This window comes from Spea bombifrons, chromosome 7 (assembly GCF_027358695.1).
Source record: "Spea bombifrons isolate aSpeBom1 chromosome 7, aSpeBom1.2.pri, whole genome shotgun sequence".
Classification (NCBI taxonomy): domain Eukaryota; kingdom Metazoa; phylum Chordata; class Amphibia; order Anura; family Pelobatidae; genus Spea; species Spea bombifrons.
In genome coordinates, this window is record NC_071093.1 from 13,306,515 (window position 1) to 13,329,015 (window position 22,501).

At 38.7% G+C, this 22,501-nt stretch overlaps 1 protein-coding gene across 1 annotated transcript in view; it reads right to left on the bottom strand.

The window, feature by feature from the left end:
* Positions 1-22,501, bottom strand: part of PDE11A (phosphodiesterase 11A) — a 98,883-nt gene that overhangs the window by 57,433 nt on the left and 18,949 nt on the right. The window contains exon 2 of the mRNA XM_053471748.1: positions 10,620-10,778. Coding sequence (XP_053327723.1) covers positions 10,620-10,778 — 159 coding nt within the window. The remainder of the gene's footprint in view (positions 1-10,619; positions 10,779-22,501) is intronic.

The following is a 22,501-nucleotide window of genomic DNA, read 5'->3' on the forward strand; positions in this document are numbered from 1 at the left end:
TTTACTAAAAAGTCTGCTTAAGAATGCATTTAGTTCCAATTTTGAGGGAATTTATGTACCATCCTAACTATTTAAGGAAATGTTTGTTGCATTGTTTCTTGGTCTTTTAAGTTTCCATGCAATACATATTGAAAATATGGAGTAACATCTGGAATAGTATGAGTGGTGGAGGGGGCTCATCCAGCCAACAATGTAAAATTGTTTTTCTAGCAAAGTGTTATGAGTTTACCCAAGGATTTTGTTTAGACTGACACCCCAGAGTTCCAAAATGACTATATAAAGACCCAGAGGCAGTGCCATGGGCTCCCCTTAAGTTAAATATTTGTGGCAGAGATTATCTGGTCCACATGGGCCGTATGTTTGGGTGACCAGTATTCTCTGCTTTCTAATTTAAGCATCATTTCTGAGTATGAGGCTACTGTGATAGTTTCTCCCAGCTCTTGGATTGTTTCTAGGCCACTTTAATTAGATATTTTATAATTGTATCACATAATTTTGTTTCTAAATTAGTGATCCCAGCAAGAGTTGAATCTTAGGAGAATTTATATCTTATTACAAGGTACAGTTTTCAAATGGAGTGGGATGAGCCCTTTTTATCTAACATAAGTTTATTCAGGTGATAAGAAGATTAGTCAGACCAAAAAAAAGTGCCAAAGAATAGATCTTAAGTAGCTGCAAATAAAATAAACCAAAGTATGGGCGATTGTGGGAATTTATCAAGAAATTGGTGTTTGTTTAGCTTCCATTTGTAAGAAGGAAGATAGGGTTCCATAACCTGCTCTATTTGGGAGAGTGCTGGAGCAATTCCCTCCAGGAAGTAAGCATCGCACAATAATATAATGAAGGGAGTGCTGAAGGCAAATTTTGCTCCATGCTTTAATCATAAAATATAGAAGAGTTATCCATTATACATTCTGGCAATGAGGTGTGAAGCCCACGGGGGCCAGAATGGACTAGAGTGGGCCCTGACAGAGTGCTGAGCAGGGCTAGGCTAAGGCAGGAATTGTTGATTTTAGGGGAGGAGTTTTGGTAGGAGGATATTTAAGTTTGGTGATCACAGGGGTAAGGATCCATTTTGTTTAACCTTACCTGGTGGTGTTTGTCTTTCCCTGTCTATCTCTTGTTGTCTCTCTTGTATACTTGGCTGTTTCTTTTGTGTTCCTTTGCTGGCTGTTTCTCTCTTGTGTCCTGGCGTGTCTTTGTTTTTTGTGTCATTTTGTGTTTGGGTCTGTCTCTTGTTTCTGTGTTTTTTGGGTCTGAGTCTTTTCCTTTTTATCTGGGGCTCTTTTTTTTGTGTGCCTGTCTGTTCTTTCTTTGTTCCCCCCCCCTTTTTTCTCTCTCCCCTCTTCTCGTCCCCTGCAGGTGTCTGTATGGATTTGAGGTTCTGCAGCAGCTGTTGGACCTTGTGGCTGCAGGAGCGACTAGGCCGCATGCTGGATCCAGCTGGACTGTTCCTGAAGGCTGGCATGGAGGACTGCAGCAGCGTTGGAGCATCGGAGCAGAGGCAGACCTGAGGAGGACGACGCAGATAGCCCAGGACGGGGCCTGGGAGTCAAAGCAACCCATTTGCAGGCCTTTAGATGCATACCGGTGTGCAGTGCAACGGCATGGAGGAGGCTTCGGCCCTCGCAGCGTTCCATCACAGCGGGCCAGAAGGGCCCATGGGAAGGCAGTGATTTCGAGATGGCCCAGCTGGGTGTCCTGTGGCTGCTGGCCGCTCCCCAGAGGGAAAAGGGTGCGCAGCGTGCAAGGAGTCAACAGTTGCAGGAGGTGGTTCGGCCTGGTATAGGCCTCTGAGGCCTACCGCAGTGTTTCCCCAGATGTGGGTCCTCCAGGAGTCATCCAGGGAGGCAGAGCAGCTGGCAGGACGGCCGGGTGCAGCCTGCACTGCGGCCTGTGCAGATGTCAAGGTAGGGAGACACCGGAGAGAGGCCTAGGCAGTTACCTGGGGCAGCTGCCATGGGGCAGGAGATTTTGGCTGTGGAGCAGGGGGGCTGGGGAGGCCCCTCTTTTTTCCAATCTCCATCCTGAAGTGGCATATGGGGGGTTTCCGGCTGCAGCGCCCCATCCCTCTCACAGACACACCCGCAGGCACACCCTAATTGATGCATCCATCAGGATGGGATGAGCTGGTGGGAATCTGCACACCAAGGAGGTGGTTTTGGTGCTGCCACTCCTGTGGTATTTCTCTGCGGCGGCACAGGATCATACGACCTTGCTGTATGGGACGGCCATGGGGTCCATTATTAAGGTTTCTTTTTTGCGTGTTATTTCCATCGGGTGCACATGTGTGGGTTGATGCTGAGATGTTTTCAGGGGCTGTAGTGTGGTATCTATGGAGTGTATAGTGGGGAGTTTCCTGGGAAGTTTATAGATGTGCTGGGCTTGAGATTCTTTGCAGGTTGCATTGCATTTGTTTGTGTGGTTCTGGCAGGTTCCGTAGCAATGTTTTATTTGGAGGCAGTGGAATGGTTTTAGGTCACGGTTACTGACGGACCACTGCAGGGGGAAAGCATGGCTCTTGAGAGCTGTCAGTCTAATCGGTGGTTGGAGGGAGGTGAAACCTGGTAGACAGACGTGACGGGGGATATGATAGAAACGTTTAAATGCTTAAGGGGAATCAGCAAGTTAAAGGGAGAGATTTTCTTTTAAAGTAAGTACTACCACTGCAAGAGGACATAGTCCTAAGCTAGAGGGGCAATGGCTTAAAGGTAACATCAGGAAATATTACTTACTGAAAAGGGTAGTGGATGCATGGCATAGCCTTCCAGCAGAAGCGGTAGATGTTAATACGGTGCAAACGTTTGGCCAGGCATGGGATAGGCATAGGACAGAGTTAGATATAGGATAAGGGCAGGTACTAAGGAAAGTACTCAGAGATTGGGCAGACTGGATGGGCCTAATGGTTATTATCTGCTGTCACTTTCTAAGTTTTTATATGTTACGGTGTGTTGGAAATGTTTGTGTCCCCCCCCCCTTTATTGCCCCCTCCTGTAGCTGCTTCTTGAGTGGGTTGCACAGGCAGCTTTACACAGGGAACCCTTGCTTTGTTGTGGTGTGAAGCTGCATTTGTCCAGGTTGCTTGCAATCACGTAGGGTCATGCTGGGGTTTTGGGGTGTGGGGGTAAGGGTTATCTGTTGATGTGACAAATTGCATCGTTGAAGGGTTGCAGCAGTAAGGCGATGTTGATGGTTGTTTTTTCTGAGGTGTTTTATGTCTCCTGAACGGTGTCCCCGGTTAGCCTGGGGGTCATGTTAAGATGGAGGAGGGGGACAAGAGGCATGAGGGAAATTGTTTCTGGCTTCCTCTGGGAAGCATGGAGGGGACGAGGTTAAGGAAAGGGGGCTATGGTACCGCGGTTTTTCTGAAACTTTCGGTACTGGGGTTCGGCATGACTGGGGTGAGATGTATTGGAGGGAGTCTCCTGACTAGGGATCCGATCTGTTTGTCAGGTTTGTTGTATGGGGGTAATGTTTTTGGTGGGGTCGCCATAGAGAGAGCTGTTTTGTTGGTGCCTGGGGGATAGCGGTGGGGGACCAAATGGTTCCGTCATGGGGTTTGAAGCTGTTTCTGTTGGGATGGTTGATTCGCTTTGCAGGAAGAGTGCCTGTCAGCATTTCCCGGGGCCATGGGGTCTACGGTTTGTCCGAAGACTTCAAGCGGGCTGGGGTATGTACTACATGGCCCAAGGTGATTTCGTGGGGCTGCGGGGCGAGTCTCCTGTTTTGGGTGCCGCTGTCTGATTTTGATCTGCTTCTGGTACGTCTAAGGGGTCACCATCTTTGGGGAGGGGTGGTGGTGTTCAATGTCTTTTCTGGGTTCCTTCGGTTTTTCGTGCACTTACTCTGAGCGATTGGAAACTTGCTGGTGCATAGGTTTGTTAAATTTCCCTGGTCTTGATTCGGTTTGGCTTTTCGGGAGCTGGAGGGCTCTGATTCGGGTAACTATGTGTGGGGTGGGGTGAAGCTCTTGCTCCACAGGCTGCGGGGCAGTGTTTGGGACAATTGGTGACGGGGTTGTCCAGGGGGCCATTGGTTCATGTTAGTATGGCCTGAGGTCTGGGATATATTCGCCCTCTCCTTGTTTTCTTTGAACCGTTCCACTTAGTGTTGGCCCTGTTTTGGGGAGTTGGCAGGGGTATTGGTAGGGTGGTTTTGATGGAGCTATATCGGAGGAAGGGCACTTTGGTTCTTATGGTTGGTGGCTTTGGTGGATGTTTTTGTGCTTGGTGGTGCATGTTTTCGTTCGGGTGTTGCATAGCAGTATCGCTGATTCTTGCTTCATTGGAAGTGGCCTCGGCAGATGGAGTTGGGGGTACACCATTCGGGGGCTTGCCTTGCCTGGCAGTATAGTGGACTCCCAAGGTCACAAATATTGGCATTGGTGGGATTGTTTGTGGTGGCAGTATATTCAGTCGGTGGCCCACGTAGCCATGTTCAGGTGGTTCCTGGCAGGGGCGATCCCTTCCCAGGTCTATGGGTTAGGGCTGGGTGATGCGCTCCTTAGTTTGTGGATGTGGGATCAAGTGGTGGGCATTCCTACCCCCCCCCCTATTGGGATTTGTGGGAGGCGGTTAATGTGGTTTCACTGTCTAATTTTGCTTTGGACGTTGCTGTGCGATAGTGCTGGTGCGGATGTCGGTGGGCAGGTTTGGTTTGTCTACTGTGCCCTATGATGCCATGTGGATGGGCTTTTGGGGGTTATATCAGCGGATTGTGTTCTTCCGGGTACATCAGGATGGATGTTGGCTCGGTCTGCTTGGCCGCCTCACCATGCAAATGGTGTTTGAGGCTGGTGGTCGGGGGGGGGGCTCGGGTTACTTCTCCCCTCTGTGGGTTTTTTCTTCGGGCCTCTTTTGGTAGGCAGGTTATCAGCCATTCTCAATGTAATGGGAGTAATGACCCCGACGGGGACCGCAGTTAGGTATAGCGGTTTGCAGCTGGGTCTCCAAGGGGTTTTGGTGCTTGGTAATGCAGTTTTTGGTGGTGGTTTGGTTGCCATTACACAATTTTGGTTATGTGTAAGATTGTTTTTGTTCTTCTTCTTGCTGGGGGGTGCCGGTTTGTGGGGGTCACCTATCGGCATTCACTAGTTTTGGCCTGGCCCGTGAGTCGAAGCTACATCTGTCATATGGTACATGTAATAGAGTAATGCACATTGAGACTGTCAGGAAATGCACATAACACAGTGATCTGGATTCAATGTCTGTTTATTATAAAATGCTTAACTTGAGGAGTGACACAATCTGCATCCATCTTCAGGCCTGTCACTAGAGCACTGTAAAACTTAGCAGAGATGTTCAACGTTTTAAGTCCTTTCGTTCCTTTATACACTGTTGGAATATAGGGTGGGACTTTTTGCAACTTGTAACTTGTTGCCAAATAATCAATCTCTATGGCATAATTAGGATTGAAGAAGAGGGTATAAAGTATAGCACATCTCCCAAAACGAGAGGTTCTTGTTTTCCTAAAACTTGCTATAAAAAGCAAAAAAATTGAGATTGGGCTGAGCTGAGAAACAGGGTGGTACAATAGAAGCCTGCAACTATGGAAATATGTAGATATTGATCAAAACAAGTTTCTAAAAATAAATATTGATTTTGTTTGTAGGAAAATACATACATACATACACAATTCCATTATTTTGAACTAATTTTCAAATGAACTAGTATTAAAAAGCTTTTATTTATCATACCACAAGTCCGAGATGCCTATTTCAACTATTAAGTCTAGCACAGTGGTACTCAACACCAGACCTCAAGAGCCACAGCCGGTTTTTTTTCGTTTTGTACCCTTCATGACGAGGCTGTTTTAACATTTTTGCGGTGCTCGTGTTTAGCTGTAATTTTTTATCTCTTATTTACTGTACCCACACAACTTATATATTGATATTTTTTCTGTGGATACCATTATTTAGATCATATCATCTAATTTACTAGAAAAAAAAATATGGTGAAAAATGTCAAATCTACAAAAAAATGAAAAAAGCTAATATGTGTCTTGAGTTTAGAAATACCTAATGTTTTTTTTCTTGCATTCTATAGGTCAATAGAGTAGTAGAGTATTGCAATTCCAAAACCATTTTTTTTTAAAACCCTTATAATTCTGCCCCCATGTCCTATTTAGGACTTCTTTGAACCCGGGCCAATTTAATTCACCCCATCAAAACATACATTTTTGAAAAGCAGACACCCCATTGGTATTTCAAATGTCAATATTTTTGGAAACTGCAGTTCTAATTTTAGGACTTGTTCATAAAATGTTTTTTTACTTTTTCAACATGTTATTGGAACTGGATGGTTCCCCTGATGGTAACATCACAGGAAGATTATTTTTACATGATACTACATTTTTATTTATTTGTTTTAAACTATGTTTATTTGTTTTTAATTTATTTTACCAATCACATTGTGATTAGTAAGCTCAGCTCCTATGGCTTGAATACAGTATCCAACCTGCAGAGTGGTTAGGAGGGTCTAGAGTTACCCTCTTGGGATCTTGGTTTTTTTTTAATGGGCGCCACCATCTTGCGAGAGGCAAAATCTCTCACTATGACGCTTGTGACTGCTCTCCAGATTGGTTACAGTGCATTGTGGGGTGGATTTTTCGGTGTCACTGAATGCCTCACTATTGAGGCATTTTAGCAACCCCATTTGAGCTTTGCCTTCTAAGCTCTTTTAAATCTGGTGTCCACCACCATATTATATATGTTGATGCCCCGGGAGGGATCACACTGGGTCCCTGGAGCAGATTTACATGTTGCTGAAGGCTTGAACATTAAGGCATTACGGCAACACCATTTGAGGGAAGAAAGAAACGCTTGTCTAACAAGTCATTGGTCATTTAAAACCACTTACTATGTTCTCTGGTGGAAGGGGGTGCATTATCAGACACCCTTTTTTAGTTTATTATTGATTTATTATTGATGTTTACGGAGTGGGGACTCATAAGTCAAGCCACAACCCTCCGGGTATGCAAGGTGAGTTTTGCCAACTTGCAAGAACCCTGGTTTTTCTCCCTTGAACACAATTTTAGATGCCATATTTCACTTCGTAAGAGGTCAGTATAATTTAAAGTTTTGAATTCATTTAAGTTTGAAATCTCTGCCTAAAATGCAAAGTAGTAATAAAAAAAATGGTAATTTGACTTTAATCCAGATATAAAATCTTTCTCATATCTTCCTCACAGCAAGTTAAATATCCCAAGCTTTTTAACTGTCATTCATCAAATGTGTTCTCACACAATGGATTTTTGTAACTTAATTATTTTATATTGTACCCAAGTTTATTTATGATAGCTTCAGGATTTGTATTAAATATATTATGGCTTTAGGGAAGTAGATTTTTATGTGAATGCAATGGACATATGAAACTTCAATACCGGCATAATTCATAATCCGTCTACTTTTCACATTTTACATAATATTTCTAACTTATTTTAGCTATCCTAATATTTACCATCCCTTGACAGACCATAAGGATGAGTCATATCTGTAAAACATATTTTGGATTATCAGCATCAACTAAGTTATTTTACAAATTTTGACAAATTAAAGCAGATATATTACTTCCGTAAATTATTCATTATGCAGTTATGACAGAGGTTCAGCAGGAAATGAAACCACCTGCCACCTTTTGCAAATTACTACATTTAAGCTAACCGACTGTGGCAGTCTTAGTAAAAAGAAAGATAAAAAGGGAATAGAATAGGATAGGGAAGCAATTAGTTTGGGTGACAAGTTGCAAGTTTACAGTGAGAGTTTAACCCCTTAACGTCCATTGACGGGTCAGGCAGGTCATGCACGTCATGCAAAACGGTCACTTAACGACCTATGATGTGCCTGACACGTCATGACATTAAACAAGCTTAGAAAGTGATCAACAATGTTAAACGGTGTTGCTGTAATGCTTCAATGTCGAGGCATTCAGCAACACTGAGAACGGCATCATGGGCCATGTCTAGGGGCCGTGGGCGTCAACATCCGCCACACACTGTATGGCGGCAGACACCCATTTTAAAAGTTTAGGAGGCGATCAACGATCACCTCCTATACTTCAATGGTGTTGCTGAAATGCCTCGATCACGAGGCATTCAGCAACACCGAACACTCACTCCAGGATGCGATGTGACCGCTCCGGAGATGAAAAGTGTCAAAATGTCCCATGTGAAATATCTTTGGCTGTCTATTTAAAAAAATGCATACTTGGGCAAATTTGGTTAGTAGGCTGAGAAAATGACATGGCTTGAGTAGAGGAATCAGACATGAAAAATTTTAAAATACTAGAACTTTAAATACCTTAAGGTGTCTGCTTTTCAAAAATATATGGTTTGAGGGGGTAAATTGAATTGGCCAGCTTCAAAGATGTCCCAAGTACGAGGTAGGTGCAGGATGCAACATGGCTAAAATCCAGTCATGATAGGGTTAATGTATATGTCAGCTGGAGTTGTAGTACTGTTGTGTATGGCACATCAGCACCATGGACAGATGCCAGAAACGGTTCAAACCATGATATCTTTGAAATTCTACAGGAAATCCAGTGGATGTAAGGCATTATATTGCAGGAAAGAGTTCATCCAGCATCGGTAAATAAAAATGTAGTCCCAGGGGGTAGATGAGATTGAAGGCTATCAAAAGAGAGCCAACCCTCCAAAGAATTAGCAAAGAGAATGGGCTAGTGGTGAATAAATCACAGGACACTTTTATATTATTATGGCCTTTAAGCAGGCTTAATAATACAGCTATAAGTATATCCAGTTAAAGAAAAGCAAAAGGTGTCTGGAGAGCAATGTGTTGTTGTTTTATCTGTTAGATGAGGGATTTATTCTGTTATCAATCTGACCCAGTAGTAAACCAGCCCAAAAGGCACCTAGCAGAGAACATGGCCTGTGTACCCTATCGATTGCTGCCCAAACACATATACAGAAAAATAATGTATAGATGTAAATCCAGTAAATGAAGCAGTAATCAAGGAAATGTCAGCTAGTGGCTACTGCAGAATTTGCACAAATTGTTCAGTAGTGATCCAAAGGCCTTAAATCTGACCATCCTTAGGGCAAATCCCCCCCATTTGATAGTCCCAAAACTGGACTGCCTAATCAAACTATGGGCTTGGCTTGAATGTAAATAAGGACTAGCCTGCTTCTTGGATGCATTGTACAAGGTCTCGAACGTATTTCAATTGTATTTTTATGTTCGATTCTTACATCCTCAATGTAACCTTACTTTGTAACTTTGTAACTGGAAAAACCCTAATATAATGTTATTTACAAATTAGAAAGTGTCAGAAGGATGTCGGGGAATAGGAAGAGCCATTGAAGAAAGGGCATTCTAACATCTTATTTTTTTTAATTTATATTTTAAAAAATGAAAAACATATCAATTAACATCTTCTTATTTATTGCGCATGCTGTACCTAGACTGTTCCCATAAATAATTATTTAATCATGTAAAATCTTCCCGGCATATTTTTTCTGGGATCACTCAATTTTCATGTGACTGAAACCAGAAATGAGTCATCTACAATAAATCTAACGCTAATTCTAGAGACAGAGACCCCAAGGAATAATTTTATTCAATTCCATCAGTAAGCATACTAAACCCAAAGAATGGTTTTCTAGAGATTTTTATCTTGACTTTCTTATGTAAGACCAAATGTATTTGCAATTGCACATGTTATTAATGAATCTCCGAGTTAAACTACCTCCCTATCACCTTCAAGCTTCTTGGACAGTTTGTATATACATAGCCAATTTATTTTCTTTAGTCCATCTCTTTACTTCACCCTTTTCGATCTGGATTTATCTCTCAACAATTAATCTGTTAAGCTCTGTCTCCCTCATACTCGTCTTGCTCCCTTGCTGTAAATCATTAATGCTGCTGTCAGGCTTATTTTTCACTTTACTAACACCTCTCCCTCTGTAAGTCTCTTCAGTGACTGCCTGCACACTTCAGGATTTTATTTAACATCCCGACTCTCACTTACAAAGTTCGTCGTAGCAGTTCCCTTACCAGTTCCCTTCAGGTAGCTGAGCCATAAAGTTCCCAGGTATGCCAAAATCTCCTCAGGGTAGCCTATCCTCAGTAATTCCCTCTCTTTCCACTGCCTCACCATTCCAAGCTTCACTCCTGCTATCAGGTGTCTCCCAGCATTCCTTCTTACCGTATTAATATTATGTACTTAACTACATTTACACCGGGATAACTTTCCACGACACCTCAAACATTTGTACTGTCACTTCTTGCGAATAGAGGCATAATTTAGAAGCAATACAAATATTCTTCAATTATATTATCAAATTTTGTTACCACACCCTGAAATGTTGATGCATTTGGAAAAATTGATTTCCAGTAAGTATAGTAATTATAGACTACATATGAGATTTCAAATGAACAAATTTTTGCATTGTGCCCAATACAATATTTTTTCATATTATATTTTTTGGTGTAATCTGTTTTTTACAGAAAAACGCTATTAAGTTAATAAAATCATGAAATAGCAAAGACAGTCTCGTTCAGATATACCAGCAGATGAGGGAAAACTGATACCATGATAATCTGTACAGAATATAAATAATATTGTAAACATTGCCAATGACACTGTTAAAAAAAATGTTCCTACTTTTTCATCGTCCGTACTGAAAGGGACTCCTCCTGGAGTCTTGTTTATAGCTTGGGCAACTCCCATTATTTCACCATCGCTATTCCGTATGGGCATGCAGAGTAAAGATTTTGTCTTGTATCCTGTCAGCTTGTCAATTTCATCACTGAATCGCCTGTCCTACAAAAGACAAAACAGTTAATGAGAATGTGAGATGGTTTACTCAATATTTATTTAGTAAATAATAATAATATTCAATAATTAATAAGATTTTATTATGCACCTTCCAGTGTTTCATTAAGAAATCCAACATTTGAACTTAGTTTAATATCACATTATAAACGTATTAATAGATGGTATTACGTACCTACCACTTTAGCTCGGATGTTTCCCGCCACAAATAATATTTGTTGGCGTTGTGAGGAATCTTGTGGTTCCTACTTACATATTTGGTGGGGATGTAAAAAACTGATAAAATTGTGGGATAGAGTTATAAAATATTTGAAGACTGTAGCTAACATTAGTATTCCTAGCACCCCTATATCAGTTTTATTACACTTATCTTGGCCCACAATGTCCCAACCGAAAATGGCTCTCGCAATCCACAGCTGTGTGGCAGTAAAAAAAATTATCGCTAGAGAGTGGAAACAGAATGGGGATTTCGAATGGACTAAATTTAAGAGACAATTAGAACTTCAACTTAAAATGGAATTAGGGGTGTGTAGGAATAACTCTACATCATTAAAAAAAACATTGGATTTGGGAAAGCTGTTTGAATATGATATTATAACATCTAGTCCTCTTTCCTACAATAATTTGTCCCTGGACTAATTGGCTGAAACAATTTCCCCCCCAGAGAGAAAAAGAAAATATTTAATGACCAACAAGTAAGACTGTATCTATTTACTTATTTCCTGTTTTTTTCCATCAACACAATTTGTTATATGTTTCTTTAACTCATGGGTATGATAGTAAAGTCAAGATAAAGTTGGAAACACTGTATGATTAAGAGCTTTATATACTTTACATGCTATATTATATATTTGGGGTTATTCCCCGTAAATACCCAAGTATGAGGAATTTTTATTAGTCTTTTATGTAATATATGTTTGTTTTGTCTTTTTTTACTGTATTGTTTTTTCTATAAAATTTAATAAAGAATATATTAAAAAAAGAACTTAGTTTAATATAGTTTATTAATTCTGAAAAAAAGAGAAAATTGTACTGTGAGCATTCCTCTGTATGTTAACCATAATGATGTGATAAAACACTACAATCTTATAAGGAGGCAGGTTTCACTGTGGAAACCTGGTTAATATGTTTTTTAATGTTCTAATTCTTCTTATCTAGTTATTGGTTTTAATAATGTAATGCGATAACAGACTAGAGATTGTGTTTCCCCTGATTTCATATATAAAATAGGCACATGTTCATCCACTGCAAATGTGAATTGTCGCACATTCATTTATATAGGCTGAGGACATTGTTCTCATCAGTCAATAGTTCAAAATGACTGAATCACCCACACCAGGGATGTTGATCTCCTGACCTTGAGGGTCAGAAACAGACCTCAAATTCTGAATTTCTTTGTAGGAAGACCAATGCTGAAACGTTATTACAGGCAACAACACAGATATCCAAATGAACCCAAAGGTACAAATTTAAGATTGCTAGATCATTGCTACATAGTTTAAGTCTTCATTCAAGTAAGAAAGAAAAACATATTCAGTCTTGCATTCAGTTCGGCAATTGTGTGAAATGTATAAGAGAGGAAAAAAAAGAATTATGCTTCCCTATTAGGGTTCTCTCCAGGGGGTCTGCCTGTGTTTAATTAGTACAAAAATAAGGCATTATGTTTATGAACGATGGACTCTCAAGTTTTGGCCCTCACACAATATATACTGAACCAGTCTTGGTTCATTCACGACAGGAATGCCCAGAAAAATAAACCTCTGGCTGCTTTGTCTTGTGGCTAAAAAATCCAATATGTTTGAAAAACATGAAGTTAAACAGTGGAATATTCTTAAATTTCAATTTTTAAGGCCTGTTATGTCATATAATTTGGGTAATGGTTACAATGTTTGGTACTTTCTCTTGTGGTTAAATGTTCTGAGGGACAAATATGATAGACACTAGAGGACTACAGTTTAATTGTGGACGATACTTACATTTGTATTTTTAGGGACACTTTATGTCATATAATTTGACTCTTGGTTTTAATATTTGGAACGTCAGCAATAATAAGCGCTATGGAATCTCTTGTTGCTATATGGTATACATTATATGGACAAAAGTATTGGGACACCTGCCCATTACACCAACAGGGACTTGAATTCACTGAGCTCTTCAGAACGACCCATTTTCTTGACAAATGTTTGTGAATGCAGACTACATGGCTAGGTGTTTGTTTTATACACCTGTGGTAATGGGTCTGATTGAAATTCAATAATTAAGAGGTGTGTCAATACTTTTGTCCATCAAGTATACATAGTTATAAAAAATAACTATGCATAATATCTTGATTTTATGATGAGATCAACATGAGAAGGTTGTCTATGATTTGGCTACACTAATGTCTAGTGGGATCTCTTAATCGCAGAGGTTTGTTCAAGAAGGTGTTGCTGAGGACAGGGAATGTGTTCTTCGAAAAATGCAGCTGGGGATCTGAATCTGTGAGCCATCTAGGGAGACTGATTAGGATATTGTTGGTGATTTTTTGTCTTCACAAAGACCATTGATTCCATTGACTAATGATTCTTTAGTCACTTTATGTTTTTCACATAGATATGAAAAGCATGTGATATAATAAATCAGTCATGATATGAGACCAATACTATTGCTGCTTTATTTCGATCACAGCAGACAAATGTCATACAAAACTTATCTCTGGATTTACTTTACATTCCAGTGTTTTAAACCCATCTCTACCTAATAACATATTGCATGTCTTTCTTTTCTTCATTGGAAGCTTGACCAACTTAATCCCAATGGTTCTGAGAAAGAGACTAGTGCCAGCTCAGTGGAAGAAAATGATGTACAAGTTCAATATTTAACATTGCTTGTGTTGCTACAATGCAGTTAATTTGCTCAACAAATCTATAGTGATCAGCAAGAACATCAATCTTCGCTAAAGGATAGAGAAGTCATGATTTGAAACTACATTTCTTTCTAGCTTTTTAAAGGTTCTCAATTTCATACAGTGCATGTATTTTCCAAATAAGTAATATGGTTTCATTGTGCACTGGAGGGATCAACATTATGGTCATTATTGTTTCTTGTTATTAAAATTTAGCCTGTTTATGTCAGATTCTGTCATTTACAGTATAAAATAAATATCTTTGGCAAAGCATGAGGCAGTGACAGGACCTAAGGGGTTAATCTAGCTGCATAAGTACATTCCTGTAGAGTATCTAATTACAAATTAGAGGGCTAATTAGAGTGGCCACTCTGCATAAGGATTAGACTCTCCTTATATGTTCTCTATATATAGATAAATAAAAGTTAAGATTGAATTTTATAATAATAGGCTATAACAAGATTTGTTCTGGTCTCGCAGTTAACACATTCTGTAAGGTAGTTTGTTTTTTTGCAACATGACATATAGGTAAGCTTTAATATGTAAAACAGTAATCTAAGTTGTTCTAACAGCCCTCCAGTGACTAAGATTACTGTGTTAAAAATTGTAAATATACTACGTCCACACTTTAGCAATGTACCAACTGTCTCGTGGATCCTGACCTCAGGAGAATGAGTAAGTTCCAGGACTTTTCTGAACCTTCTATGGCTTTTATCATATCTACCGACTCCTACTTTCCAAAACTGTAAACATAATATTTAGTATTGTTTTTTTCATTTTTGGGGTTGTTGAAATTGGCTAACCAAACTAAAATGGTTAAGGCAATACTGACACTCCAATTCCTTTATTTGATTTTCATCTTTAGGTAGATGATTCTGAGTTAGAATATTGGGTTTCCTTGTGAATTTGTATGTAATTTTATTGTCACAAATGCATTTTATCTGCATTTGCACAAGATCCCTCTCTCTAGTATTGGTTTTCTTTTTGTAGAAACTATTTAGATCGATAACTCAATGCTTCTTTACTGCTTCAGGTTTACCAGGTCTATACTAAACCAAGCTGTGAAGTGATATGCTTTGATATTTTATCACCACAGCTTTGGTGAACCTAAAACAAAGATTCACCTTATAACAATTAGCAATTAAAGGACATGGAATTCCTAATCTTTCTTTACCTTCACTATGTACCTTAGTAAAATTCCTTGTGCTATTCCCCAAAAAGAGAAGTGGAGGAGTTAATCTCCCACCATGGTACATGCTAATTACACTGTTCAATCTAACTGATACTCCCTATGCAGTATATCGTCACGTATTAATTTATAAATAGATAATTGTCTTTCCTTAGACTAACCAGAAACTGCTAGTATGTTGTAATAATGAGTTGCCTAATATTGATATTTTAGGAAAACATTGGTAGATATGTTTTAAAAGTCTTAAAATAACTTTCAATATGATATGACTTTTGCAGTCCTGATAACTTTTGCAGTCCTGATATAAATGTTATTTCTTGTTTTATTGGAGCTGCCCCCCTAAAAAATACATTACTCGCAACAGCATAAAAAGTTACTAATATTGTTGGAATATATTTTTAAATCTTAATTATGTATTTCTAATTAATGTGATTGTCAGTATAAGAAATTCATAACTGGTGCAGAAAAAAGAAAATAGAAGGTTGGTTATATATGTGCCATAACTTTAATTTGCAAGATTTCCCAGATAGATATGTTTCTACATATAGCAGATTCTTTTGTTTTTTTGGTGGTTGTGATTCAAGCTTGCAGACGGCTTATGGCTTGTGGAGCCTAACTATCAGGTTTTCTCATTAGCAAATATATGTATGTAGGAGAGAGCATCACAAACATAGTCTGCCTGAAGTGCTAGTTAGCCTAAGGCCAACCCTGCATATCCCATGCCCATCGTTTATCACTCAGCAATTGTTTAATAAAGGATGATACATAATTACAATACCCAGAACTCCATTCAAGTTAAACTACAGGGCATGAACGGCTCATCTGACAGGCTACCCTGCTCCTTAGCATCTCATATTGACCATCCTCATTGTTGGCGAGTTAAAAGAAACTTCCTGGCAATTTTTTTATACTAGTAAAACATAAAAAAATGCATATTAAAAAAAAAAAAAGAAACACTTGGTCTTGGTCATCTTAATGTATTAATGCTGTGAGATTAGACTTTACATGGACTTTTTGGGTGTCATTTGTTGACCTATACATATTCTTTAATAGTAAGAGTAATAACTCTTTTAGAAGTTAATACCGTTGCTTCACAGATATCCAGAGAAAATGTTAAAAGATAAGAACTGAAGATGGCAACTGCTATAGGGAAAGCCTCCAAGTTGCGTTTGTTTTTTTTTAAAATTTGGAATCCCATTTAAAACTGATTAGGAAAATTAAGGACTACTAAGATTTGTATCTTTTTTGAAACAGTAACAGTAACAGTTTAAAGTAGACTCTTACTTCTCAAATATAAAATAGTTTTGTTTCTGTGCAGTTATATATTGTATGGTTTAAATGCAGTTTAAGAAAACACATTCAATTAGTCCTTTCAATGATCTTCACCAAACCAGTTTTGAGCAAAAGAATATCCCCCAACACACAGTATATCTTTTAAACAGAGTTTCTCACCCAGAAGTTTGACTCAGAAACACAAGTTATTTTAAAATTCTTAAGAGACTCTTCTTGGAATATATAATTTTATTTTGAACAGATGTTTATTGTTCTGACAGTAGGCTTACTTTTTTCAACATGTTAAGCAACATTTTGCACTTATTTTATTTATAGTGCACAGGGACTATAGCAATAATAGCAATTACTCACGGCCAATGTTAAAACATATGTGAGACAGGCTGCAGACTCTAATAGCTTCCATTGGGACACCTCTCACATCGGATTTGTGACTTAAGCTCCCTTATGATTCTGTTGGTTGTGGTGAACAGTACCATTTATATCTTTATCTTCTTACTCACAAGTACCGCCACAAAAGGACAAGTAGACAGTTCTCATTTGCTTCTATGAGTGTTGCAAGTCAGTTACTATGCATTTTGGTAAAATACACTTTTTATTGTAGGCCTAATTACGTATTTCACAATGAAGGTCTCTGGGCTGCTTCTTTATGTGTGCACATTCTATACTGATTGGAAGAACTGGGAATGTGATATACTTACAGCTCTTTTATTTTCTACATAAATTGCATAAATAATTGAGGAAATTAAACACAGATGCACATAGGATCATCCTGTTTCAATATAATTTTAATATTTTTTTTTTAAATATTGAGACAAAAATAAAGGGGAACACAAAGCTACACAGTAACGACAGAGTACATTTCCCACCATTGAGTTATATATGCTTCTTCACCATCTGCAATGCTCACTAATTTTGTGCTTTGGGATTCATACAAATTGTAAATTTACAGAATTTTGGTAAATTCAGCTATTCATACAAAGCCAAGAAAATGGATGTAGACTAAGCAAAAGCTCCGAAATGTTGTCCAATATACATGGGATCACATTCACTCACACTCTCACTCATTTTCATTCCCACTCTCTCTCATCCAAAATGTTTCCTTACCTTCTCTGCTGACCACTTCTGCCGAACACTTCTGTTTCCTCATCTTCCTCTTCTATCTTTTATCTTCTCCCTTCTCTTCTCTATTCTATGTTCAATCTGCTATCTTCAATATTCTATTTTTGTATTTTGTCCGCTTTTTGGTGACATCCTCTCCCCCAAATGGAAATCGGGGCAAGGACATCACTGGAGGCTTTGGCATGTTGATGGAAATTTGCGCTGGATTATGTACGCGGAGATGCGGGTGAAGATAGAACATTCAACATAGAGGAGCAAAGAGAAGAAAAGGGAGAATATGAAAGATAGAAGACAGAAGAAGATGCAGAAGCAAAAGTTGTCTTCAGAGAAAGTAGGAAAACAGAGAGTGTGAGAGAAAGAGAAGGAACGAGAACGAATGAGAGTGTGAGTGAATGTGGTCACAATATATTTTGGACAAAAATTCTGAGCTTTATGCTACGTTTTCATCCATTTTCGTGGCTTTGTATGAATAGCCGAATTTACCAAAATTCAGTAAATTTGCAATTCGTACGAATCCGAATGCACAAGCTCAGTGAGCACAGCTTTCATTGTTTTGGACTGCTTAAAGAAGACTTAACTGAAAAGCAGGAAACATAATTTCCCCCCAAAAAATGACTGGGCCAAAACAATCCATAAAATGTGTACAAATTGTTTTTGGCCCACTTGCACATGTCTAAAGCTAACCATGTTTAAGCGCTAATATGTTAATTATACTTAATATCTTTTTACTGTTCTTATTAATATTGCATGTATCTTTTTGCTGTTTTATGGGTGCATTATATGTATGTCTCATAAAGCACTTTACTAACTGCTTTTAAAAGCCATCTGCATTGCATTTAACAACAGCAGGATAGTTGTTTATGCACAACATTTTGTCACTTTCCAGACATATTAAACTTCCTGATTGTTTGAAATGATACTCTTATTTACATGTACAGTTCGTACAAGCAATAGCATTGTCTTTCTGCACATTTCCAAACAAGTCTGAGTAAAATGAAAGATAAAACAAATTTAAAACTCCCACATGAAATAAGCAAAATCACAGAGTTTTGTTGTTCTGCGAACTCTACTAGGAGAGAAAATGTGATATATTTCTCTAAAAGCTACACTCTCAAGAAAGATGTCCCCCATCAGAGACATTTTCAGGCCACACAAGTTTAATCAATTAAAGGAAAGTTGTACATTAAAATGTATTTTTAATCTACATTAAAATGTATTTTGTAATATATATATTAAATGCAGCATTAACTCAACACAATGTGCACACAAACTTTAATGCCCAAACGATGCTATATAGCAGAAAAATCAAGGAGGGGTTTATTAGGTCTGTCTTGGGCAACCATCAATGAAAACCTCTAAATTACTAAAAAAAAAAAAAAAAATAGCTGGATGACACGGGAAAAGCCCACACATGAAGAGTGTCAGGGGCTAAAGGGATTGCATGTGTCACAAATACAGATAGATTTGATATTGGCTTTTTTTCCCATTGAAGTCTTTGGGGCCCATTGAAATGTATAAAGGATTCAAAACAGCTTCCAAACACAGGACTCTCTCTCTCTCTCTCTCTCTCTCTCTCTCTCTCTCTCTATATATATATATACACATATACACACACACACACATATGTATATATATATATATATATATATATATATATATATATATATATATATATATATATATATATATATACACACATACACATACATGCATGCTCCTGAAAAAAACAGTAAGTAGTAGACAGGTATTATTCTTTACTTTCCATGCTTGTAGCACCCATAGGTACGGGCTTTGTCATTAAGGGGTTAATAACTTGTACAGAACACCATAAATATGATAACAGTAATAGTCACTTATGAACAAGACATGTCCTGTTGCACCCCCACCATGTACTATAGGTAGATTTAAAGCACAGAAGGTCCCACAATTAGAGCCCTAAATAGCACTTTCATAGACATAATAGCAGCACAGCTAAGAACCAAAACTTAATAAACTTTAAAATATATAATTTCTAAATATGTTGCTTGGCTATGTCAAATTTCTTTTTTATATCAATTTATCGAATGTATTTAACATATCCAGTCTATGTTTAATGTTTTGTAACTGTAATCTGCCGTCAGATCGGAACACTGTGCTTATACTTTTATTCTTTAACTTTATTATAGGATTTCTCCAGTTTATTCCCTCAGGGGGTACTAAAGTTTGCTGCTTTGCAGAGCTTGTTAGGTAGTTTTTTTAACCACAAACAAAGCAGCAAGTTCCAAATACTTTCGCATTTCCCTAATAGGGCTTCTAAACAAGATAAATGTGTTTTAATAATACAGAATCTTTCTCACTGCATCTTACCAGGGTTTACTTTAGATCAGTAGCAAAAGTTGCATTTGAAAGCACACTGCAATCATCACAGTTTCTTCCTAAGTCAAGTGTTAAAGAAGCATAGCGGATCAAAGGCAGCCCCTCGTAAATCTCACATATTGATCCCAGTAATGCAATGCTGGAGAGTTACACTTAGGCTAGGTTTCCACTTGGGTTTTTGTCCTGCGTTTTTTTCTTGATGAAAAACGCCAGGAAAAACGCCAAGAAAACTGCCACTGCATTTACCTGCGTTTTGGCGTTTTTTCTGGAGTTTTTTTCTGGCGTTTTAGCCTTTCTGTGGAAATTGCTTTTTTTGACCTTAGGCAGTTTTTCCAGCCTTTACAAGTTAGAAGTTTCACCCAGCTAAAAGGGATTAGGATAAATGGCAAGTATCTGCCCTCTCCTGATGTCATTTACTTGGTAGACCCTTTTGTCTCTTTTCTGTGGTTTGTAAGGCATGCTTTATTTCGAATGTCTGCTCCTCTGGGAAGATTCGCCCCAATTGATGGTGCAAATTGTTTGCTGTTGCTTTTGGCACGCAGGATCCAGTTGATGCGTTGGGTATGTTTGTTTGTAATGGCATGTTTGTTCCAAATGGTGTAAAATTCAATATGAACCAGTCCAGGACTTTGTTTTGTGTGAAACTGTTTGTTTTCAGCCTATTTCTCGTAGGACACACAGATACTGGGTCCATCCTCTGCATTGTAACTGTGGAAAAACGCCATAAAAAACGCCAAGGCAATAAACCCACATGGCTTTTTCATGGTGTTTTTTCTCTCCCATAGACTTCTATTGGAGAAAAACGCCAAGATTTCTTGCAAAAAACACCAGAGTGTCAACATGCTGCGATTTTGAAAAACTGCCACAGAGCCCAAAAAAGCAGAAAAACGCCAAAGAGGACTGAAAAAACGCCAGACAGAAAAACGCCAAGTGGAAATGGCATTTTGCGATTTCCTATTGAAGAACAGCTAACATCTGGCTGCAGCCGTTTTTCACTAAAGAAACGCCAGGTGGCGCTATTGGCGTTTTTATGGGCGTTTTTAGCAAAAAAAAACCAAGTGGAAATCTAGCCTTACAACAGTTATGTTGCATGCTCCCATGTTCACTGGAAGAGTCCGCACAGAGAGTTCCAACAATTAATTTGATAGTCTTACAACACAGGATCATAAAATAAAACATTTACTACAGTGTGATAGAATGTTGATCCAGTGAGCCCATTTACTAAACCCAGCATACAACTAACTAGTAAGCTACCAGAAACATTCTAACACAACCTGGTGCTGCCCATTGACTTTACTTCTCCACGTGTGGTTCATTGCCCAAGCCATCAATATCTGGAATAAGTGGTTAACATGTCTTCTTAAATAATGATACTTGAAAGTTTCCCTGTCTTGTGTTGCTGATCATTTCAATTCTCCATAGAATTAACACTCAGCACCAACCACTGCAGTTGCAAGTTATTTCCCAGTCTAGCAGGTTCTGCAAAATTTCTGTTTACTCAATAAATTGTGAGATGTAGATGAGTTAGAGGAAACATTTAATCTATCTGATTTTACTATGCATCATGAAATGCCGATCCCCAAGTGAGTCTACCCACCAAAGTTAACTGTTACAGCCTCACCATTAAAGCTTATGCCCCTAAAAGTGGCCCATTAGGTTTAATAAGTGCATTGTTTCTTGCACGTTGCTGACGTTCTGTATACTTTCATGGAACCCAACATGAAATCCAATATGACTCTGAGACTAGGCACCTTTTTGTGCAATTTTATATTGTTCTCGGTTTGTTGTTGGCCCATTCTTCTTCGAGAAAGGAACATAATTTGTTGCCCCGCCATTGTTGTGGAAATAAGCACCATGTTATGTCCGCAGAGATGCAGACAAAAATTTAAGATTGAGGAGAGAAGATGAAGAACAAAAAGATGTGGAAGCAGAGGTGGTCAGCAAAGAAGGCAGGGAAACATTTAGAGAGTGTGAGAAAGGGAATTAACGAGTATGAGAGTGTGAAAGAGTGAGAGAGAGTGTAAGTGAAAGGCCCACGGAATGAGGATGAACATTCTGGGCTTTTTGCTTTGTTTTCAACCACTTGATAGGCTCATTTTCACGACTCCATGGCAATCACCAAATTTGCCAAAATTTTTTACATTTGCAATTTGTACAAATCTGAACGCACAATTCCCCAATGAAATACAAAAAAAAATAATTTTTGAACTTTCGGTATATATTTGTTGATTAGTTTGCCTGTTTTGGCTCACTTTACCGATCCTCCTCCTAACTTAATGCATTAGCATCTGGCCCAGATTATTTTCTAGGATCTCATCCAACATTCAATTATCCCAGAGAATAATCTGAGCCAAATTAAAAGTCATTAAGTAAAGGAGGGGGACATGCATATCTAAAAAATGTATGTGTAGTGCTCATGTGTATAGGATACTGCAACTATGCACAACATAGTAGTAGTAATGTGCATAGGGTCATGGTATATTGTTTAGAATGCTTGTGTCTAGAGTAGTGTCACTGCATTGTGTAGTTTGCATGTGTACAGAGTATTGCGGCTGTGTATGGTATAGTATGCATGTGCATTAGGAAGGGTCACTGTGTATTGCTTAGTATGCTTCTGTAGGTAGGGTGAGGTGACTGCAATTACATGTTTATCTCCTACATATGGTGGATCAATCTCCAACTGTTATTAGTAGACTTGTGCATTCGTCTTCGGGCAAACATGAAAACGAACACGAAGAGTGTTCCAAAGACACGAAGAAGAGAATACAGCGCCAGTAAAATGCAGACGAAGACGAAGACACACACCACGAAAATCTTCGTGATCGTCTTCATCTACTAATCTCCCCGGTCCCTTCCCCATCTAGCCTACCT